The 25,260-nt window shown below is 37.9% G+C and overlaps 1 protein-coding gene across 2 annotated transcripts in view; it reads right to left on the bottom strand.

The window, feature by feature from the left end:
• ADGRD1 (adhesion G protein-coupled receptor D1) overlaps nt 1-25,260 on the bottom strand; it is a 159,931-nt gene that overhangs the window by 9,000 nt on the left and 125,671 nt on the right. For both annotated transcript variants that reach the window (XM_074921495.1, XM_074921496.1), the window contains one exon: nt 21,309-21,400. In XM_074921495.1, coding sequence (XP_074777596.1) covers nt 21,309-21,400 — 92 coding nt within the window. The remainder of the gene's footprint in view (nt 1-21,308; nt 21,401-25,260) is intronic.

Raw genomic sequence — 25,260 nt, 5'->3', positions numbered from 1 at the left:
GTATTACTCTGCTACCACCCTGCTTTGTTCAGAGTTGATTCAGAGAAATGCATGCCAAATATTTAAATAGCTTGTGTTTCTTGGAGGTCCCTACTGATACATGTTCACTCTGCTTAGCTTGAAGGAATTGGCAGAATTTCAATAAAAGGTGGTATGACATTTGAAAAGCTAATAGCACTGAGAAAATGAGAGGGATTTTTGGTTTTGCCTTAATGAGTTATGTGCAGGATGTTTGTTTTGGTGGAAGGTGAAAAGAAATTGTAGTATATCAGACAATTAAGTGATCATGGAAAGTTCTCTGCAGCAGCTAAATTCTGTGGACCAGATGTTATATAAAGAGCAAACAAAGGGAACCACAGAGAATTGTAAGATTGCAGTTAGGTCTCTTCAGTGTATACATAGCCTTCTATTTTAAACACTTTCTATGAGGAGCTCATTTCCTTCATCTGCAACAGGAATTAAGGGCAGACAAATCTCACAGAGCACTCAGGACGCTGTAGAAGAGGCGTGGGCAATACTTGCATCCATTTTCTCCTTTCATGTAAACATTGCTACCATCTCTCTCTGCAACTGAACACCACTCAGACACTGCCAAGAAAGACAGGCACAACTGATGAAACTTAACTCACAAAGATTATTGCTTAGCCCACACAATTGTCTTCTCCTTATGAAGCCCTTGGAGCATCATCTTTAATTCATGCTAATGAATTGCTTTAAAAAATTGTGCTTTTGTGTCTGCATATACCCTGTAATATTGACTTCAAGAGTATCGTAGTAACAGCCCTACAGAGTGATTCTAGTGTGATCACATTAGAAAAATAGGAAGACAACTGGATTACTCTATGGAAGTTCTGTCACAGGATGCTATGGACATCTAAAAATGATCCTATAAATTGATGGAAGATAGTTCTGTTGTGGTTTGTTAGATGTGACAATACAGATGCAGCTGCTTGTGCACAAGTCCCTAATCTTTTGTGTGCTGAAAGGTGGGAGTATGTATTCAGAGAAGAATCACTCTGCATGACTTTCATAGTAGGGATACAGGGTTGAATGGACCCCCAGCCATCTATTTAAGCCGAGATGGCAGTCCTTCTGTTCTCAGCCTAATCCCTCTGGCTCTTTGATTAAAACAATAAACACCTCTACGGCTCCTTTTCACATCAGTTTGACCCAGTAGAGCAGGGACAGTGACCAGTAATGCAATTACTTAATGTCATCACTCACTTTCTCCCCGTAAGTGCTATATATCTAGTTCATAACACTTGGCAGCCCAGAAGCTTTCATGAAGTCTGTCCACTCTGTAATCACTCCAAAACTCCTGTGAATCCCACAAGGCAAAACATTCTTGCTGTCAAGACACTACTAACTAGACAACCCAGCGCAATTTTGCCTGTCAAGGATGAATAGACATCAAACCTTTGCACACCCAAGCAGCACATTTTCAGCGACAACTATCAAAGGACAAACTCTTCCTCCTGGGCAGCTAAGTACAATCTTGATGGTACAAGACAGAAAGCACAAAGAGGGGATCTGTCCCCATTTGAAACATCCTGAACCAACAAGGCAGCACTAATCCCTTACCACAGCACTTATAAACACTTAACTCCTCTTGTAGTCTGTGGGATTTAAACTCGTACTTACAATTAAATAAGTGTTTAAAATATTTCAGTGAATTTAGTCTATGGTACAATTCTAGATAAAGAAGCCAAGAGGGCAATAAAGGGAACAGGGGTAGTGAGAAACTAAAAGTCAGTCTATGCTTGCTAAAGATACATTTTCTCAGTAATCAGCAGATTTCTATTGAGCTGGAAACCTATGTAAGAGAGAAAGTTGTTTCAAGGAGATTAATGTTCTACTTGTGCCTTTTACCCCCTTGTACAGAATAAAGCACAAGTTCAGGAGAGAAGTGAATAGAGCTGCATGACAAGACACCACTTGTAATTACAACAAACATAAAACAAATGAGAACTTTGTACAACACAATTCAATGAAGAAATCTTTTAATTAAACTTAGCGACAAGACATCTTGTTCATTTCAGTGATCTGAGCATGCACTTTGTTATGTCCTTGATTAAAAGTGTATGTTGAAGAACTGCATAAGCTTCAGGTTTATAGGGAAATCTGGGATGAGGAAGAATGTGGATTTTTGTTTTGGTTTTATTTTTTCTGTATTGAGTCATATATTTATGTCCTTGGCCACGAATATTTCTGCACAATTCAATTGAATTCTGCAAAGAGTTTGTTCAGCCAGAAAATGGAATACCTTAAAGCTTGAGCTCTTCTATTTAATTTAAAAATGCATTTTAAAAGATACAATTTTAAAACAATCGGTACAACTTTATTTTCATGAATCAAAGGTGCTTTGGGTTTTGTTCTCTGTTAAGATTAAAGTTCATCACCTCAACACTAACGTAAGACGTGCTCCACCGGGGAGCTGCCAGCAGATCACCTCTTGCAATCAACTTTGTGCAGAAAGACCTGTATAATCCTACAGAGCCCCTGTGCCTTCAGGAAAATGCATTTGTGCAGGTCTTGTGGCACACTAGGGGGGAGGATACATGAGCACCTGGAAGATCGATTGGGTACATTCAGATTCCATGATGATTTAGATGCCCTCTCCAACCTGATACAGCAGGTGATTAGTATGCCCAACACAGCTACACTTGTAAAACTGTCTTCGTTACAAACCACCCTTTCCCCTTTTTCCCTTTTGTTCTCACACTCTCAATTTTTTATGAAATTTGCAGTTTGGAATGTAATTTTCCCCAGCTGGTTTGTTGCCAAAAATAAGTTTTCATTATTTCTTTTTGAGTCAGAGCATAGAAAGATTCATCTGTAATTTGTAGTTGGGGGCAGAATAGGGTTAAATACTCAATTTCAATGTTTTCAAAATCATCCTTACAGTTTGGGTTTTCAGGAGCCTTTACCATCACAAATGCCTTATATAATTTTTAAAATAATGTATTAATAAAGACTGTTCACTATTAAGCACAGGGTTCAGCACATGTGCAACAAAAAAACATAGCTAAAAATGAAAACAAAATACAGATATGTGGGATTTGTCAGTCAAATGTAGTAGTTTCAGACACATCCATTTAGAAGACCAGCCATGTGAGGGTGAAATTCATCTAAGACTATCTAAGGGTCAGCTCTGTGTATGTATTGCTTAAATCTCATTAAATCTTTTTTTTGTGTGTTTTTTCTCCTAATTATTGAATAGCTTTCTATGCTTGTGTGCTCTGACTTTCATCCTATGTATGAAATTATTAGTTCAAGGTGTTTATAAGCTTTACTCAACAAGCAAAGGACTCAGCTCTATTGTTGCTGGTCCTCTTATTTTCTTCCACTTAGCCCTCGCCTTCCCATCTTTATTTCATTTTGTCTTTGAACTTTAAAAAAGAAAAATACTAAATGTAAAATGCTGCGTCAAACACCATTAAGGTGGCAAGGTTAAAAAATCTTAGAAATACAAAAGTTAATGTTCCACTAGGCATAATAATTCCAACAGACTGCACATACTTTTTTTTTTTTTTTTTATTCCCATTTTTCTTTTCTACATGAATATTTTAGTAGATCTGTTCTAGTACACTAAGATATAGAGCACAATCAAATACATAGTTTTTGGAGAAGGAATGACTTAACTGTGCAACCTTAAAAAAAAAAAAGTCACCACCATCGCTTGAGTTTTATATTGTCTGTGAAATTGGTGACATGAAGAAGCAATACTTTGGGGCAGGGGCAAGTCTTACTTTGCAGATATTGAGGTCCAGCCGCACCAGGACTTCATAAACCTTGCTAAAATCTTTCTTTGTCCTTGTGACCTAATGTGTCAGAAAAGAGAATGGCCATTGCCTTATAAAGGATTCTCTGAATTTCTCCTGCATGCCCCTTCTCATGCTCTGGCTTTTGAAATTAGGAGCAACCTACAGCCTGTTTCTCACATACACATTTAAAAGCTCAGATATTGTTAAACTTCTAGAGTCTAGTAGCATTAAGTTTGGTGAGATTTTTGTCTTTCTGCATCTATATACACTGAAATATCAGTCCTGGAATTAATTAATTAGGAACCAAGCAAAACCAGCACAAAATATTTCTTTTTTACTTTCTACTGTTTTGTTTTGCCAACATATATATATATATATATATATATATATATATAAAATTTAAGTATGTACCTGTTATTACCTCATTATATAGACAACTTCTGGAAAACACAAAAATATCTTGAATCTGATTAAATTTTTATATCCAGTGCATATGGAGTAGCCTTTGGGATATTACTAGCTGTACATAGCCTATCTATCAATTCAGTCTAGAGTTAGGGTTGTTGCTCACTCTTCCCCAACACTAATGATCTCTTCAGCTGGGCAGCAGACACTTCTGAAGGCCGGCTCACCAAGGACTGCTTTGGCATGACTTGATTTCATTGCACAGTTGTTTATTGCAAAAAAGCAAGCAGCAATGACTTAGTACTGCCCAGTGCCACATCCTCTGCCATCAGATCTGCGGAGGCTGCTCTGCAGACATTGCTGGTCCTTATATATATAAGTTCATATGTCGTCCCACTCACCTGAGCAGTTGCATATGAATCCCGTTATCAAGGCAGAAGGGTGGAGTCCTTTGAAAATCCTTAGAAAATTTTTCTGATAAACTTCTTGCAAGAACAGTGTTAACTTTAGTCATTAATTGGTAATCAAGTTGTGCATTGAACGTGCATTCACCTTTTAAATCTCCTGTTCAAAAAAAGTATTTTTGTTTTCCTGTTCTTACAGTTTAATTCTCATTCCTGAGAAGTAAACCTTGCTCAGCAGAGATCTTCCACTCCAAATTTCTTCAAGTGGCTTTGTTTGGTTGCTTTTGGTTTAGCATTCACTTCAGTGCAGGATTTTGATATTTTTTGCATATCTTGCTCAGTCAGAGATGAACTGTTAGTCAGTGTTTTACACCAGCTGAGATCCTGAAGTGTGCACTAATCAATCAATAGAGGAAGGGAAGTTTTCTGAGTTGGATAATTATGATAGCTGTATCGAAGTCCCGGTATGGAAGAAGTACAGGTTTCAGCACCTCTGAGATGTATTTTCATTACCAACATCATATAAAATCATTGCACTGTTACCGAAGTTACTAGGAACATTTTTCCAAGAGCAGGGTTGGGCCTTAGAGTTTTATTGTATTTGCAATTGGTTTGGAACAGCTCTACTCAATTGAGATTGCTCCCTTCCCCTTATTTAATCTCTGCCCTTTTCTGTTATTGCCCTGAGCATGCTGTCGATATCTTACACCAATGCAGAACGATTACAATGACAGCTACAAGAAAGAAATTTCACTGCTTGCACAAAACACCCCCCCCACTTTATTACTTCTGTGAAGGGGACCCCTAATTCACAAATCAATTTTATTGGTTATGCATGGAGCACTAATCCTTTTAAGACTTCTGACATCCACTTTTCAGTCATGATGATTGCTGAAGTAAGAACTAAATTCAGACCCATAAGCCAAGGTTATATAATAATTGGAAAAAACACTGTCTAAAAAAAGCAAAAATCCTTCACAACATTTCATCAAAATTGCTACCCAGACAAATAGGCTTTTTAACTGAAATTTCTCTCTTGTTTCTTAAATTCTTCACTAGCCACTGTCAGCAACGTCCTTTGTACTTTATATAAAAAAAAATAAATCCGAAATCCTGTAACTAACACTTCAGACCAATGCTGGAAAAAGTTGAATTTAGCTTCAGTTTCCCATTTGTTACAAGTAGTGTTCACTAACCCCTAAGATGGAAGCTGGAGAGCTGCTGGGAACTACATACAGCAGTTCTGACTACGAATGAAAATTATTTTCATTCCGGTTCAGCAGTGCTTCCAACACACACCTTGTCTACTCCTTCTACCCAGCACACAGGCTTCTGTTCCTGGTGGTGCCTGAGGATGGCAGTTCTGGCCATGGCGTTCAGGAGTGCTGTGTGCTGCTGCTCACTTTGTTACCTGATCTTCCAAGGAGCAAAACCAATACTAAGCGATTGAGGTGGTGAGTTGCCACCAACGTCAGACAAATGGAAGAATACTGATGATGACTCTTCTGTTTTAGTGAACTAGGCAGTGAACACCAATGAAAACATATGCAACAGTCTTTGGGGCTGATTCAAAGCCACTGATATCATTTGGAGTCTACAGAATTGAGCTCCCTTTTACTCCTCCATAAAAACCAACCAGGTCTCAGTAGAGTAATGCACTGTGGGTGTGGTATAAGCAGTAGCCAAAGCACAGGCTTGAGAGCCAAATCCCTCAAGATGCCTCCTAATTTAGCAACCAATTTACTCCGTACATTGCATGCAAATGACATTGAGAGTAGGTGTTTGGGGGTTTTTTCAAAATGAAATTAATCTGTGAACTCTGTTAGACACCTTAATCTAACAAGTAGAGCTCTCATCTCGGAAAGGACAGAGGAATTTTAATTCTGCTCCTGTCACTAAGCAATAGCTCATGAACTCCTGCAAATACATATGCATCTTTTTCTCCACCTACATTTTGTCTTGGCTGTAGAGACAATAAAGTTGATGGCATAAGGAATGTCTTTTAATGAGCATATACTCAGTTCCTAGCCTAATCTTGGGTGATTTCTAGGCACAACTATAATAAATTGGGGAAAAAAAAAAAAAAAAAGACAAAATCACTGGTAACTGCAGATGCCATTTCCCATTTTCCCAAATGGTATTTTGTCCTTTCAAAGTGATGTAGTGAAACTGAATAAGAAATATTTACAGACACTCAGATCATTGCTTTCTGGTTGGTGCCATTTATAATCCAGGGAAGACGCTGCTAGTCAAGAGTATTGTAGCTATGAAAAAAAAAAAAAAAATCTGGGCTGCAACAGCAACTAAATTCAGATTGTTTTTTATCATGTGACTAGGAAGGGGAAGTAGCATCCTTTTCTCAGTGTGCAATAACCAGCCCTCTCGCCACAGATCCTCACAGGAAGGCGGACACTGCCAAAGCAGTGCTGCTTCTAGTAAATCTTCCCAAAAGTTAAGTTGCCTTTGGTAAATACAGCATTTGCCCAGAATATAGGACATCTGGGCTCAAGTCACTCTTCTGCCTAAGGGAAAGCAGTTCTCTTTTATCCAGAAGAGTATTTTGGCTCCCTGCTTGATGCTCATTTTCACCTATTGAACCTGTCCCACTTACATTAAATAATTAAATATTCACTGGGTCAGAGAGAGGTGTACTCCACAGATTAGTTGTGAGGCACTCTCCTGAGAGAGGAGTCCTACCTAATACTTTCTTTATTAATATTTCTTATTTTTTATTAAATATTTATATATAATAATTCATAATAATGCTAAGGAGCAGGATCAAGTCCCATGTCGCCTCCACCACTTCCTAAATCTATAAAATTGATCCTAAAAGTACAAAAGACAAAAATATTTCCCAAAGAAAGTAATAAGTACTTAACTAAAACATTTCCTTCTCCTTGTCTTTAATGCAAGCTATTAAGAGAATATAAAGAATTAAAACATAATGTCCTTGCAAGATGAATTTTCAGTGGTTATGATTTTTCCAGGGGAATGGAATTTGCAGTGGGATTTTTCCATTTTCTTTCTAAAATTCCTTTCTCCAGCATTTTTTGACACTAATTCTCTCATTGCAGTGCTGCTGAGACAGCATTCTCTGCTTCTTGATCCCCAAGCCCAAGGTTAATGCTAAATTTCCATTGAACCTTGCCATCGTGTCATCAAAGAAAATACTAAGAGCTTATTCTCACAGTAGAAGAACGTTCCACATCCAACCAAGGAGTATTAATAACTGGGTTTGGATGAGGAGGTATCATACCTGCACTGGGGCTTTGTACCGCAGCATATCCAGTTGTACATGTATTCACTCCTAAGAGACACCCACTTCTCTGCTCTTAGTGAAGTCGTCATTTCTAAAAGGTGACTGGGAGCTTTTGCTAGTGAATAGTCTTATTGCATATCTGTGCTTTAATCATCCAAACATTGAGTCTCTCTGTGCTTCCTTTCCTGCTCCGCTTCTATTGAAGCATCACTTGAACTGCAAGAACAGGCCCAGTGTAAAAGAATATGTTTTCTCTTTTCCCATAGCAACCTCTAAAAGAACAGGCAGTAGAAATATTTTCAGTTAGATGATCACTTAAGATCTGCTGAGTACCATCATAGGCAAGCAATGATACAATCCTCTTGCATACAATCATTTATAACAAATTCACAATCAGTGGTGCATTTCTTTAAAATCCAGGTAGACTACAGGGTTGACTGTTTGTTGCAGTCACATGCTAAATTTTTCACAAGTTCAAAAAACGTGGCTGCTGGAAAATTTTTTTGAGAAACTCCAGTAATGGGTGACAGAACAAATTTCCCAGCAGTTGGTATTGACGACCACGGCCAGAAGCCAAAACAATCACATTCTCAGAAAACCATGTGGAAAATGAAAGCAACTTAAAAGAAAAAGGAAAAGAACAAGCACTGATCCTCACAAGAGTGAAGATTTATGGATTTCTTGAACGCAAACCATTCACTTCCCTATTTCTTACAGTGTTTAGCTCTCCCTTAAAAGCCGATTCTGAAGTTACTTTAAAGAAAGTAAGAGGGGGGGAAAAAAGACAAGGAAAAATTACCCATTTCCACTTCAGGGGTTCTTTAATAGTCTCACAAAAGCAAATTGACTGGAAAGTCTGGAGGGATTAATTTGTTGTTTTAAAAAAGAAAATAAATTGCAACGTTCTAATGAGTCAGGTCTTTTTTATATAGCATGCATTGGTTTGTTTCCAAAGGTGGAACGGTTATCTTGTTTTTCCAGTTTGAACCTTACAGAGCAAGCACCCAAGAAGAGAGTGTTTTTTTCTCACAACCAGACAACAAAAACTATGCAGGAGGATTTGGGTTTATCCACATACAGCTAGACATGAGCTAGTCCTGGATTCAGAAAGGCTGCAGTATTATTTCTGTTTCTAGACCAGATTAGACCAAAGATATCAAATAATAATTGCCAAATATAACCATAAAGTTAGTTATAGGAGCAACATATTAATAGGATAATCTAACCTTGGCTGCTCTGGATGCTCTGCATATGTGAAAACAGATGTTCCTTCAGACTCTCCCTTTCTTCTAACAAGGACCTAGTGCCTAGCTCTGCGTTGGAGTCAGCCCAGGAGAAGGAATTTGTTTTGACAACTTATTCCCAGAAAACTCATTACCTGTCTCTTCCAAGGACAAGGCAATGAAAATGTCCCAAAGGGCTAGATCCTGCCTGTGGGTGCCAGATGGACCAGGCTAGATGTCATCTACTTTTCTCCAACATTTGCACCTAATTATTTCTTCCACTACAGCCTCCATTGCTTTATCCATTTTCAAAGCTCCCAATGTAGGACTTTTTCCATCTAATGACAGCCTTCTGTATAGATTATCCCTACGTATATTGTCAGTGTGAGGCATGAATCTACATTAGTCCAACACTTGCTATTTTTAATTGGCTAAATCTCTTCAAGTCATCTTGAAACAATATACTGAAAATTAATCTTATTGTGCTATTTACAGCCATCTGAATCTTTTTTATAGTTATTATATCATGTGGTGAATATCTTTGTTTTCCCGGCAGTAAACCAAGATGACAGACCCAGGGCTAATAAAGGGGGATTGTCAAATTACAGAAGTTATGAGAAGTATCTCATAGTGTTCTCTTTTCCTCACATAACAGAAGATTTGAGGGAAGAATTCATGTGCCTGGAATGCTGATCTGAAAGGGCAGAGCTTGTTCAGAAAGGACATGCAGGGAAAAAGAAGAGGGTATATCAGAAATGTAGACCTGCTCAGAGAGCCAGAAACTATCGGCAGACAGACTTTTCAGAAATCTCTCTGTGAAAATAAAGGCAAAGGAAATGGGAACAGTATGGCAGTGTATGTTTGGCTTGCCAAACCAGGAGGCTAATGTGGATGGGGCCCTTTTTTTTCCCCTAAACATCTCAAAAGTTTTCCAAAGCACAGTATTAGGTGCTAACATGAAGCTAGCTTCATTTAATTAATGAAAATGATAATGAAATACAGTTTATAAAACTTTAAAACATGAAACAGCAGCCAGTGATGTAACTCCCTTACAATTTATTTTTTTTCCTTACTCTGGGATGTCAAACCAGGAACGTCATGTGTTAAAAATATGAAGTAGCCCCTACTTTGTGCTCTGTGCTGGTGATGCCTCCTGGAGCATATGCTGGGGTTTGGATATCAGATTTTGAGAAAAGTGCAGTCCTCTGGAAAGACTCTGGAGGCAAGCAAGAGAAATTATTGGTAATCTCAGAAACATGGCCTGTCAAAAATGGGACAGGTTTTGAGTATACACGTTTGTAGGGAAAGGAAGAAACTGTTGACAATGTCCACTGGAGAAGGACAAGCTCCTATTTGTGCTTTCTTAAACTGCCCTTGTAGAAATGTCAAACTTCTTAAAAGAAGCCATTAGGAGAAAAACTTCTGAGCTAGCTACATCACGAAGAGACTCAAATTTCCATCCCCAGAGGCTTTTACCAGTATAAGTGATTGTGTTTTACACACAATTCAAAACGGTCAGGAGGAATTACACAGCCAGATACTACTGTTCAGCTGACAAGTAGCAATGAACTTCTTGGTAGTTCTGTATGCCTGGGAACACCCAGAAAAAGCACAGACAGGGTTTATTGGAAATCTGTAGGTTTGGCAAATATTTCTGGCTCTTAGCTTGAAGTCAGTGGGGCTCATAGTTTAATTTAGGATGACGAAGTAACAATCACATCAGCCCATACACAAAATTTCTGTGGAATAACATTTATCCCCCTGAGGAACTGAACTCTGAAAATGATCTCTTGACCTAGACAGTCTCAGTGACCCTTAATTATGCAATGATATCAACAGAAAGATCATTCTCCTATTTCCATGGCAACAGTACCAGAGAACAGCAAAGCTATCAAGGTCAGGCATATAAACTGAGAAAGAAAAGTAATTTTCTGTGTAATGGTTCATATGAGGTTTAACTGCAGTAGTGGCAAATAAATAGCCGTATACTTGCTTGATCGCCTGTCTCAAATGTACATAAGAGAAAAAAAAGAATTGCTGAAGTACAACTACAATCACACTACCTTGCTATTTGGTTTCTAAAAAATGCTAGTGACTGCTGCTTCGGAGGATAACACAAACTGCAGAAAAGCATTCAGCTATTCAATACTGTAACGTGAGGAACTTGATTCCTTATTAAGCTGGCATTAACGAAGCCAGGCAACATACAGCTTTTATCGTGTTTATCAGAGTTAATGTCATAGCTGATGCTGTATTGCAGAAAAGCCCAGTCAGAAAAGTTAAAAAAAAAAAAAAATCTTTAATTTGTCAGAATGAAAATGTTTTACAAACTGGTTTGATTCTTGACTCCCCCCAAGGACCTGCTTGCAAATGGAAAATATGGAAAAAATCTGCATACTTCCTTAGGCTGTGTCGTGCCAGGCTCCAGTCCCCTCCTCTTTCTCCCTCACCCCTTTACAACATCCTTGAGTCTGCAGGAGCAGGAGGCTTGGAGGCTGCTGGCCAGCTGCCTCGCGGGTGCGGGGGCCACGGAGGCAGATGGCTGCCGGGAGCTGCCCCAGTGCCAGTGCTTCTGTCCGAGGCTCTTCGGGCTTTTGGAACTGTCTCAAGCCCTTTGCTTCGCTAAGATGCTGCAGTGTCGGGTACAGCTGTGATTCCATGTACATTATGAAAATGAAAAACAGACTCTGTGGTCATTTATTTTTTTCTTCCTTTCTGAGCTGAAGATTTGTTGATTCTCTTGTTTTGTACAGTGTGCTCAGACAATAACTCATGACAAACTCCTTTACGAGGCTACATACATATTTGTCTCTTATTGCTGCTTACTTTTTGAACAAGTAATTTGAATCATTACTATCTCTACTCACATGAGAACACCCAAGGCTTCTTTGTTCTGTTTCTGTGTTCAGATATTCCTTAGTTTTTTGATATCTTTAATAAAATAAGGCAACTAATTTGGGAGGGTGGCTGGAGAAGCTACATGAGACTCACTGGGGATAACAAACACAGTAGAGTTAAAGGACCTGGCTCTTCATGGGGTGATTACAGCACCTCATTTCAAAAATCTCACTATTCCTAAAGTTCTCATGCCATCATTTATTACCTGCTTTCAATCATCATCTGACTTAACCGCCTTTTTGATTATTTCTAATATTATTCCAAAGAAAAGTGCTTTTTATTCAGTTTCTTTCACTAAAATATATGTTTCTACCTCACATCTTTTTCAATTGAAAAGAACTGGGCATAATTTCTAATTTCTATTTCCAAAACACACGTAACGTATCTATAGTTAATAGCATTTTATTATTTACCTGAAGATAATATCTAAAAGTTTAAAAGGACTTCTGATTCTAAAATAGGATGTTTTCTTTATTGTAATTACCTGTATTTTTCATCTATTTAATTTTATTTTGAGAGAGCATTGTCGGGAAGATATGTAAATCACACTTAGCTAAGAGCTGTGTCAGACTGGCTAGTGATTTACAAGGTTGCCTAGAGCTCTTGCACAAGGTGCATGTTTAAATAAGCATTTACTTTGCGCGATGGCATAACTATAATATTTGTCTTATTATTCTGCATAAAGCTGACATAGAGTTCTAGGATTATAAATTGGACCAAGGATGTAAATGCAGTAGTTCGAGCAAACTCCTGAAGTTATTGCTGTTCACAGTGAATTGTACCATTTCATGATGAATGACCAGCATTTAATTGTTACTCTGGTACCAGGCATAAAGCTATGACTCATAACACTGTCCTCCTCCCAGCAGTATTTTCATGGCTTAAAATCAGATATTAAAAGATTGAAACCTTAAAAAAAAAAATTTAAAAAAAATTAGGAAACCTTTGAAACAAAAGAATGTGAACTTCAAAGCTGTTTTTCACTGTAGATTTTTCAAATGCTGAAGCTTTCTGTTGTTATAGTTCTAGAGTAAAGAAAATGTGCTATTCTTTAGACTACTTTGGTGGGGGTAACCCCACACCTGCATTGTTCCCATAGATCACAGTATCATATCGCTAACATCTTTGACCTTATTCCTGTGTATGCTGGCACCTTGTGTATTGCAAAAGACTCATCAGGAATGATCCAGCCTTAGGCATGAGGCCAGAAGAGAGTTCTGTTCTTATTAAATGCTGTATAAATCCTGATTTGACTTAAGGAGGCTCTGTCTCAACCGAGTGCGCCCTAAAGCCCCTGCAGAGAACAACTTTCACCTGCAGCAACTGCTCTTAGTGTCTATCAGGGACTGATAGGATGGAATCAAGAAATTGATTCAACCGTAGATCAATAAGCACAACACAGGTTTCTAAACACAAAAGAAGACAAATAACTTAAGGGTGACATAGTATGGCCCCTTCTCTCATACCCTGCCCTTCCATTACTGATTTTGTTGTGCTCAGAGCAAGATTTCATCGTAGGGATTTAATAACCGAGTTTTAATAAACCTTATTCTATCCTGACATTCAGATACGAAAACAAACACGCTTAAGCATCTCTAATGAAATGTATACTCAGAAAATCCAGCACCACTTAAATATCTAGTTTTCCTAGTATATTTTGTATCTCTGTGTTGTGTCTTACTGACCTTCCTAACAGAAGAAAGAAATAGGCACATGAGTATCAGAGCTGCTTCTTCCTTTGGAACTCACAATCAACAGGCCCTGCTCAAGCTGGAGCAGTAAACCCTGTGTAAGGAGAAATGACAGATGGAAACCGATTCCCACAAAGAAGGTTTTTGGCTCAGAAGGAATCAACCAAGAGAAAAAAAAAAAAGTTGTTGAAGGCTCACAGCGTCATCTTGTCCAGCTCAGCCATGAGACAGGATCAGTTGTCGCTCCTGGCACCAGAATTAGCCCTGACAGACATTTGTGCAACCACTTCTGAAAGCTGTGTAAAGACAGCTCAGCAGCTCTCCAGGTGATCAATTCCACTGCTTTGCAACTCCCCTCCCACTACTGCAAGCTTAAAGATATTTGATTTTGTCATCAGTTTAAGCCTAGTACTATTTGTCCCTTTTCCTGCAGTTCTGCAGAGTGGCCTCCTCTCTGCAGCTATGTTTTACATACTTTTAAGCTTTTATTACTCCTCCCAAAATGTGTCTGGAATGTGTCTGAATGATCACAACATGGCCTGGAGCCTTTCTCTAGTGCTATGACTGTTAGCATCTGTGGTAAAGCAAGCACTACCGTTACTGTCATTATGGTTCCTAAAAGATTAGTACTTCCTCATTAATACTCTCATTGGCAACATTCAAACCCATGTATTTTTAGTCTGAAACTCTGAGTCTACTAAGGAGATATCCAAACTGCATTTGTATTTGTCATATTCAATGAGCCAAAAATTTAATTAGGTTGAAGACATTATCATTGGCAGTAGCACTTCAGCTCACTAATTGTCATTGCTTAATACTTTCATTTTAATTATTTCCTTTATTGCCAGTCAACTCTCCTCCTTCCAAGAGTTTCCATGAGGTACATCACTCATGCTGTTTGAAGCCATGTTCAATGAACATGATTTCTTACACACAATTAGAAATAGTCAAGAAAAATAATTGCTGAAAGCAGATGTGGCCTGCCACACTGCTTTTCCTAACCGATGGCTCTCTTTCAGCAAATGAGAAAAGCTGTATTCTTTTTCAACAGAGCACACAAAATCAGGGGCTCCATTTCTCCCAGGATTGTACTGCAGCATCTGCCACCCAGGAAGGCACAGAAAGGGTTTTCTAGTGCTATGGATTTTGAATCCTGGTAGAATTTCAGAAGAGTTTACAGATTGTAAGTTGGTCCTTACCTCTCTTGGAAGGGGAAGAAAAAACAAAAAAAATCTAATGGTATCACAGAGGGGTGCAATTTAGTTATGGAGGGAGATTATGGTATCTTCTTTGGCAGGAGAGCTCCCACGAGAGCTTCAAGCAAGTGCCATGATTGACAAGTATGTTCTGTGAAAATGAACAGCTGCAAATAACCCTTAGAAAGAGAAGTATTTGGACATCCAATGACACAAAACAGGAACGGAATCACAAGAACAAATCGCAACAAATACACGGTATCGTGGAGAATAATGCCTGATGTTAAAAGCACCACCAGCTATCAGCTCTAACTTGGAGGATTGGTATCCAAGACAAAAGGTGACTGGGCTGAAAGGCAGGCAGTATGTTTATAAACAAAGTAAAATACTGGTGCAGAGTCATGGCATGGAATGGATCATTGATTAAACAGATGAGCAATTTGCCACAGTGCATTGGGTGTGTGCAGGGATATAATAGACGGCTTTGCAAAGTGCTTTGGAATGGTCAATTACACAGTTAAACCATACAGATGTCTGCAGCATCACGAGCTGTTGGAGAACAATCCTCTTGTATTTGTATCTGTCAAAGGGAAAATCTTTCTGTACAGCTTATTTTTTTCAAATAACCAAAGTGAGGAGTGGATTTGCATTAAACGTACATACCCTGTTTTCAGTGTCATGCAAAGTGGTTAAAAAATGCAGAACAAACTAACACAGCAGCTTACATGACTTGCTTACCCTGCTGAGCTTTCCTTGAAGGCCTGTTTTGCTTCCATGCACTGCAGCTACTGCCATTTGTTCCAATTTTCAGTCATTAATTTAACTAAACAGAAAAAATGTTTTTCCTCCACTCAGCAGAAAACCAAGAATCTGTTTTATCATTTTACAGAGTAAAGACCGAGCTTTGAGGGACAAAGGAAATTTGGAAAATGAAAGAAAGAATGGGGTAAAAAGCTAAGAAATATTTCTAATTTTGTCATAATTGCTTTCACCGTGGCTGATTATGATAGCTATCACTTCTGGTTCACTAGCTTCTGAAGTGCAAGCTTTATAAAAAAGATAGAGATTTTTCCAAGTCATTGGACCATTTCAGAGCAAGCAGTGAAGAAGTATTCAGTAAGAGTTGGATTTAGCAATTTATTCAAGAAAAGTTAATGAAACTGTCTCTTCTGGACTGTACAACGTAACAGTGAACTAATTGGAAAGTGCAGTGGTATGGCTAAGTGTGGTGCCTTTGTTTCTAGTTTAACTACTATTCCTGCAACAGAGACTGCTTTGCATTTCTTCCTCTCTTAAAATTAATATTAGTCAGTGCAAAACTAAGATCTTTGGAAACTGTATTATATACTTTAACCTTTGCAATCCAGGAGCCAGGTAACTCATGTCATCACACAACTACCTGTCGCTGACAGACTTAATCAGGGAAGAGTTCTCCCCATGGCTAATGGAATGTGCACATTTCTAAAACTCTGACATATTAGATATCTTTTTTCACTGTACCAGAGAAGTAACTTCCCAAGTAAACACAGCAATGAGACTTTGAAGGGGTAGAGCAGCACGAAAAAAGCTATTTAGGTCCTAATAAGAGTTAATGAATGCAGTAAGGGGAATTAAGACTTTACATGCAGCAGAAATAAATAGAAAAAGAGTTCAAATAGTCTATAACTCAGAAATGTAATCATATGCCTTTTCAAGCACGTGAGTAATTCCATTAAACTAGTCTGCTTTAATTGCATTAAGCTTAGAGAGACTACTCATATGCTTAAACTCAAACATATGATTAATTATTTCCCTAAAAGAAGGCCCAGTCAAGAATGGATAATGCAAACAAATGTTGCCTGTCAGCATTTAAATGTTTCAAGGTATTTGATTCAGCATTCTATAAACTAAAACATTCAAATTAGCTTCTTGGTGGAAAATCTGTTCCCTGGATCCAAAATATTCTCCGAAAGCAGCATGTAAATTATTGCACAAAATTATTTTGCTGGAAGTGAATAGCTAACCATCTAATAAAAGGTTCACATATAATCAATCACAACTAAGTGAAACAGCTCATTTTCTATACATGTGTTCAATATGCTTTAGAAAACAATACAAAAAGTACATTTTTAAATAAATTCAAGTACCAAATAGAAGCTGATAATAATTCTTTACTTAGCTCTTACCAGTAAACTGCTCTTGCAGAATTAAAGTTTCAGACACTAAAAAAGTCACTGTTTTCACACACACACAAATTCCTACAATGACCAAATACTTACTGTTCAGACTGTCACAGGAGTCTATTATGCATTAATTAGCATCTCTGATCATATGCTGATCAATTAATTATATTAATGCTGCCTTAAGTTATTGGGTATTTTACAGTTTATGTATCATATAAAGTTATTCTTTCATGCTGCTGCTCCAGTTTATCCTATATTTTATTTTGGGGGTGCTAGCTACAATTACTTACTTTAAACAAACAGCGATGTCCACACCAGTATCTCTGAAACTAGAATAAAATGTTCAGCAAGATGCTGTCTCATATTGCCATTGTGACAAGCAGCATCTGAACCTGAAGAGGTCAGTCAGCCCATAATGTACTGCACTTTATTCTGGACAAAATGCAAGTAGGGAAGATGAATAATCAATTACTTCCATGATAAAAAAGTTTTGTTCACTACTTCCTATTCTGTTTTGGCCTTTTTAATATGAAGTCTGATGGACACTGCCTTCAGAGCAGAGCACTGGCTCACCCTGATACATATTCTGTACTCTCACTTGAGTCAGCATTTGAGAGGACCTTTTGCCATATTGGAAAATCAGGGAGAATTCCTCTAAATAATTACATCAGTTTATTACTGTCTGTTGCCAAGAGAAACAAGCCTTGTTGGTAATATCCACTTGCGTTGCCAAGTAACTTAATCTTTAGGGAAACTCAATATGCTCCAGTACTAGCACTTCTCTAACAATAAATATCCTTTCTGATATCATCATGGCTCGTAACTGCATCTTTGTTCTGACAGTTTCCTAAGGTAATCTCTGCTCAGTTATGGGTTGATGGCCTAGGAGGTGTGAGTTATCACACCTGGCTTGAGACATGCACAGAGATGGTATCTGAGTATGGGCTGGGCAGTCTAGCCTACCCTCACGGTCACTGGGGAGAAATCAGAACCTCTAAGGTGAGATGAACGCTTGACAAGATCAGCTGCATGGTAGAAGCACCCATTTCTCCACTGAGGAGGAGTCCGGGTGAAGGCGCTATCAGCTGTGCTGAGCCCTAAAGTCAGGGGACATGAATCCAGGTCAGGTGCTCTCCCATCCAGGCTGCCAGCAGGAATGGAAGTCAGTCCCTGTCAGTGTGATTTAACTTTTCCTTTGGCAGCAAAGCCTGGCAAGAGGTGATCCTGATGATGAGCCCATTCTGTAAAACCTGTGGGCTGGGATTTTCAGACTACAACAGCTGTTCGTATTTGAACTCAACAGCTGCAAGTGTGAAGCCTCTTAGTCAGGTGCTTAAAGGCAGATATAAATATTGGCCTGAGTTACCAAGGAAAGGCAAGCTGGTGCTGGCACCTTCCTCATGCTTCTTCCACAGGCACTTTTGTGGCTCTCCAGCCAGGATGGCTATGCCTTTCAGTTCATTATCACTTGTAAACTCTGAAAACCTTCTGTTTAAGTGCTATCATCCAAATTGTTGCAGACAGCAGCTTACTGTTTCTCATTGTGCTTTCCACTTAGATTTCATTCCTGCTTGAAAAGACAGCACTGAAATCCCTCTTCTTTTCCCTCTCAAGTTTATTGGATCAAGCAGGCTTCCCTCCACAGCTCCTTACACTGCAATTCTCATTTTCTGGCTCTAGCTTTCTGAAACCATGAATGCAGCCCTGAAAAAACCCACTTCTGCCTTATGTACCAATTCACTGCAACATGGTGACAAAGTGTTTTCTTGTCTCACCAAACTCATGTTGTGCCATTTTAATTCATCTGTGTTGATAACAAGTGCTTGAGAAATTCTTTCTAACGTATTGCAGTTTCCCCCATAGCTAATATCAAATGAACTGCACTATTCATACGGATGCCTGACAGGCCCTTTATTTAAAGCTGATCTTACACGGCATTTTGCAGTCTTCAGTGATTCCCCCTTAAGCCAAGTGAATTTGTTGATTCAAACACTACCTTGCAGTCCTCGCTGACAGTGACTTGACAGAAATGACAGAGCTTATTGCGTTTTTCTGATTTCTCTGTGCTGTCACTGATTCATTTTGTGGTGCTCAGCCACTCTCACGTGTTAACAACCTCTAATCAACATCTAGGCTCCTCTAGTGGTTGGAGGCATGGGGGTTTTTTCACTATGGAAAACATTTCCTGTGCAGCTGTCAGAACAGAACCCTCTTTTATTATGTTCTCTTCTTATTTGGAAAACAGTACCATGGACAGAATGATTTCACACTAGATATATAAACTTCTCACCTGTATAAGAAATACTGATGACAAGAAAATTAAACCCGGTGTTAGAAAGGCCTTATATTTCTCTTTATTCCAACAGACCAGTTACTTTCTCCGTGACATCCTCTGTACATGAAACTCCAATTCATCACGCCTCGCTGCTACATTGAATCAGGGTACAAATACTCCTAAGATCTGGTTTGGACAGCTATTTATGCCTTTCTCATATAAAATTTCTTCTGAGGACCCATTTCTGTAATGATAGTTCCAGGAAAAAAAGCTATTCTGTATATTCTGTTTACCTTCAATTATATTTTATTGAATTAATTTAGTTCTATGAGGAAAGCTGTTCTATCAGAGCATATTTCTGCTTAATCAATAATTTAAAGATTTAATGCTTCCAGATATATCTTCCCATTGATTATAATTTTTCTCCACCACCATCACTTTTGTTAGGTCAAGTCCTAGAACTGTATTTTAAAAATTATTTGACACAAGGAGCAGCTCTTAGCCTGGGTATCTGGATTTTCAGTACAGAGCTCCACCATTCCAAATCCACAGCTGATAATATTTGAACTAAGAACATATACTCCTGATAAATGCATTTCATCTTATTCCTAGATCAACCATTCATAAATCATTTTACTTATGTACACACACATAGTTTTCTTCTAAAAAATTAATATATATTAGTGTGCAGGGTACAATGTGTATTGAATCAATTCTTTGAACTATAAGTAAGGAAATATCGTAAGTACACAGAGCAATCTGTGTAGCTCATCTTCTACTTATGAAGGTTGTTCCTTTGTCTTCATAATTCTAATAGTGCATACAAATTGGCATTGACAATATACAGTTATTTGCTTCCTAAGGTTCTGTATTTCCTTTGTATTTCTGAAGGTCACAAGGACTCAGCCAAACCTGAAACAGTAATTTTAATTCCCAGTCTTTTCATTTCACTACAGTGTAATTATCTTATAGATTTTTGTGTAGACTTATTTACTGTTTTTCTTTTCCTGTTGGATAAGTATACAATAACTAAACTAACTTCAATTAGGTAACTGTCACCAATATTTAAAACTTAATGGCATTTTAAAAATTACATAAGTAATCCAAGCATAAAAATTATTCTTTATGATACCATTTCAGAGCTGTGGCACCAAATCCTTACCTTACAATAGCCTGTGACGCAGAAACATTAAACACAAAACATCATCACATTTTTCTTCTACCTAAAATACATATTCTTTGAGTTATATACAGTGTTCTTTCTATAATTGCACTAAAGCATCTTTAGGAGATACAAAATATAAGACGGAAAATCCAGCATCTTACTTTAAACTCAGTATATTAAATTATCTTCTTAGCTACCCATATATAATCCTATAGATTTTAGAAATCAGATTTTGTCCTTGTGCATTCAGATGTAGCAATGTGTCTACCTTACATTTTCTTTCTAGCCTTGCTAGCACAGTATTTTAAAGATGATACACTCTCAGAGAGGCCACCATCCCAAAAGGCTCAAGGCACCTTGATATAAAGACCCACTTGAATTTAAACACACATTTAAATCCAGCATAAGTCTGTGCGCTTTGCAGTATCAAGAGAGTCTTAAAGATAAGCATTGCCCAAATATTATGCTGAACTGGGGCTAGAAACAAGGTTTATCCTCTGAAGGAGCAGAATAGTTGCAATAGCCCAGTACAGATTAATGATGCTCTGTGAGATTTATCTTTGAGTGTAGCAGGAAGAGGAAAGTCTCCATTAATAAAAGGCAAAATCATGAATCAGCAAATGCTGGAGACTGTAATAAGCAGAAGAACACTTTAGCTCATGCTGAACCACAGGTTTCATCCTGTGCAGCATTTGGCTTTCATAAAATATAGGTTAAATGGCTGCACTACCTTTAACATTATTTGCTTTTCACTAAAGAGGAATGATAGCAGTGTTCTGGGAGAAGTCCATAATATATGTCTCTGCAATATAACATTGCTAGTGTGAGATTATTAACTTGTTATAATTTGAATGAGAAAAACTTACTTGAGGGCATTGGCATCTCCGTGGACCTTATAGCTGTCTGCACTGATTCTTGAGATAACTCTGGTGACAGCAATGAGAATACCAATATTGACCTGAAGAAGAAGGAACAAGACTTGTTCAGGAAAGTATTGACTGTGTCAGAGGTGCAAACTGCCCTAGGAGTGTATTGTACAATTCAACAGAAAATAGGAACTTTGTGTGTTGTATTTATTTGGCAAAAGAGGTTTCCAAATTTGGATTGGTATAGTTTAACCCTTGTCGATGGATTTCCCTCTCCCCACAGCGAGTAGTTCTTTCTTTCCTTCAGGAACAGTCCTTGTCTGTTTAGGATAAGGCTGGATTGATAGATTGGTTCACAGCTAAAGAAGTGCTCAGGATCCCTACTGTACAAATAAATACCCTAATAATCTACTACAGCTGACAAATCAGACAAGAACTTCAGTGAAGAGGGACATGTGTCTGCATGCTCTTTATTTTTGTCCTTGCATGTGCACAGACTTCAGAAAGCACCTTTCCCGCTGGACTTCACAGTGTACAGTTCCTGTTTCTTACCAAAGTCTGCTTGCAATTTAAGCACAAGATTATTTTAAAACAGCAATGAGGAAAATATGTTAAGCCTGAACTCTGCTCTTCAAAAACCCTGCTCTTTCTGATGTCAGGCCCAGCAGAAACATCAGTAAAATGAAAAGAACTGCCACCAGAAAAGTAGGAAATCTTGAAAAGACTAACACTAAAAATGTCTAACAAAAGAGAGTTTGCTCTGGAGTCATAGGTGAAGAAATAAGGAAATCTTTATCACTTGAAGGAAATGTGGCAAAGACAGCCTTGCTGTGCAAAAACAGTAAGTTTAAAGAAAAAAAAAAAAAAAAAAAAAGAGAAGGTGAAAGACATATTTCTCCCTTCTTGACCAAAGTTACGTCTCAGCTACAAAGCTAATATTTATCACCAAGTTAAGAACAAGGGCAGAACAAAACTATCTTGAACTACAGAAGAAAAAGAAAGACTTCAAAATCATGCTGTTGCTCAATTAAAACTCAATAACTATATTTTGACATAAATATTCTAATTCTGAGGACGAGAGGATGAATTAAAAAATGTATAATTTTGATGATAATGATTTCCTTGGTATTTTTCAAATCTTCTGACTACCCTTTTAATTTTAGATTTCTAAGTGCAGATCATCACCTGGTGTGAAGTAGGATCATAGCTGGTTTATAGTTCGTCTCCACCACGGCTTTTTAGCCTGTCCAGAGAACACCCTGAGGAACCTGACAGCTTTTCAATTACAAGTGTACTTGTTCAATCAGCTTTAAAGAGATGAATAAGAAGTGAAATTCAATGGGTTTGGGATCATTTTCCCTATTCCAACCAAATCATATTTTGTAAATATCTTTTATAAATTCTTTGAGGATGTAACAAGCATTTTTGAGAAACCCATTTATATGCTAAATATGCACGCTGACTGAAGCGGCAACAATGAACGTGAACAAGTTACACATTCTCTTCTCTTTCTCTCTTCTCTTTTTCCTGCAAACTTTCCAATTTTCTGCTGCATGTCCACCAAATGATCATCATTACTCCAGCTTTTCAGGGGAATTACACAGAAAATGTCTCTCTACCCTTAACCTTTTCCCCAATACATTATCATTCAGCAGTTTTGGTCTTTTATCCAAAATATCAGCCCCCCCCCCCCCCCCCCTTTTGACACTTCATTGTGTGTGTCTCACTGACAGTTCAAGTTCATCCTGTCACTTTTGCTCTATGATCCCCGCTTCTGATGACTGCAAACAACAGCACACTCCTGCCAGCCACACAAGCACTTAACCCTAAAGCTTTCTTCCATTCCTAATTCTTTTAAGACACTCCTAGATTTTGTTTTCTGCATATTTTTAAAAATATGATTATGTCTAAATAATACATATTAAAATACTTCCCCCAAAAATCCAGTGAAGTAAAACCAAAAAGATTAAACCTCTTTCTTCAAATTCTGAATTTCCTACATCTTACAAAAGTCAGTGAAAGTTACTAATGATAAGCACCACCAAATGAATACTCAGAATCTTGAAACCTCTCACTCAAACTGGACACGAACTCTAAGATTTGGTTGTGGAAACAATACAAGCAAGATAGTCTCAAAGGAGACATATGGCTTTTTCTAAAAAAATTCAAAAATTAATTTCCTAGGTATTTTGGGTGGTCTAAAGTGGAAATTTAAAAAGGCCTTGAGCTTCTCCTCTTGTGCAGTCAGTGTGACTGTCCTTTCCAGGGTGCCTTAGTAATATGTTTAAAAGATGAGATGAAAACAGCTGATAAAAACCAAGGTACTTGTAAAATTAGCAATGAACCATTACACTCAAGTCCCAAAGTTCTATATTTGAATTTCCTGAACTACTTGAAAACTTCTGCTTAGGTATTTTGAGAAATTGGAGTGATCTCATCCAGCCTAAATAAACAGATTAGCTACAAATGTCTTCCTTTGTTAATGTTTCAGTAAGTAAAACACTGAGGTATTTCCACTGCCCTTATAATTGGAAACCAAAATACAGCCACTGAATTGTTTCTTCAGTGATTTTTTTTGGCATCTGACGTAAATACTTTGCCAATGATTTGAACAGGAGAATGCTTACTTGATGAAATACTCATTACGCTTTAACCTATATCAGAATGTTCAAGCTAGGAAAATAAACATTTAGATATAGCAACTGTATATAGTTCCTAATTTTACTTTTCTGAAAGGCCAGATTACCTAACAGTTGCAGTTATGTTGCCTTAAAATCACAGAGGAACTCAGAATATTTTTGATTGCAGGTACTGGCCACACTACTTCTAAAAAGAAATATTGCTAAGAACATTAGCACTTGTTTCCTAACTCACAGGATTTCTTTCAAGGCAGCTTGTCCAACCCCAGGCACTCACAAGTCTCTGAAATCAGCAGGAGTTGCCAGTTCCCATTATTGTAGGCTTGATCCAAAGCCCACCAGAGCCCATGGAAAGATCCCAATGACATCAGGGAGCTCTGGCTCACTGTAGTGACAACTTCATCTGACTAAAAACTGTCAGAACAGGAAGAGAGTTAAATGAGTAAAAAGGACCTCTTTCAAAATCTTTTCTCATCAAAATTTTGTCAGACCAGCAAGACAAATTCTTTCCCTCACTTAGGCTTTTTTGCAGGGGTTTCACCTAAGTTTCCTCCAAGTCTCATGAGATTTTAGTTTCTTCTTTAGTACAGTGCAGAAAAACCCCATGTGTAAAACCCTCTGATGTGGTGTGTTGCATCCTAGCCAAGAAAAGGCTTGGCAGCACAGAGGAACTAAAAAAAAAAAAAAAAAAAGCTAAAACATATTGCCTTAATTAAATCCATTGACCAGCTTTCCTCTAAAACCACCAAGTATTTTAGACTCCACTTCAGTTTTGGACAGTGGTACAGGGAGTTGTAACTGACTCTTCCAATCTGAGGTTTAGCATACTCTCTCACAGTGCGAGTTGATTTGATCCTTATCGTGACATCATTGGTAGCACACCATCGCTGCAAGTTGTTGCAGTTGCAGCCCATTGCTAGGGCACATCAGAAATCATTACCGGGTAAGATGTATTTCCAAACACAGCTAGCCAATTAAATTAGAAAGATGTTAAAATTTGGGAGGACGGTTTGGGAAAGCCTGATTCCACTTTTAGCCATCCCAAATCAACTACAGATAGAACAGACTAAATCGAGTTATTTTAGACATCTGTGTTCATGACTTTAAATTAATGCATACAGTATCACACTGTAATATTCAGAGCTGAATATCAGAGCAAAACTTTGAGGCTGAGAAGGAAATACGTAAGAAAATAAATAATAAACATAAGGTGTAACAGATCCCTGATTTCTCTTTCCTAATATTAATCTTTAATTTTTAATTTCTTACAATCTGTCCCCTTGTTAGAAAAAATGTTGCATGCTTTCCTGTTG

This window comes from Athene noctua, chromosome 17, assembly GCF_965140245.1.
Source record: "Athene noctua chromosome 17, bAthNoc1.hap1.1, whole genome shotgun sequence".
Lineage (NCBI taxonomy): Eukaryota > Metazoa > Chordata > Aves > Strigiformes > Strigidae > Athene > Athene noctua.
The sequence above is the reverse complement of the archived record's forward strand: the minus strand, read 5'-3'. Positions and strand labels throughout refer to the sequence as shown.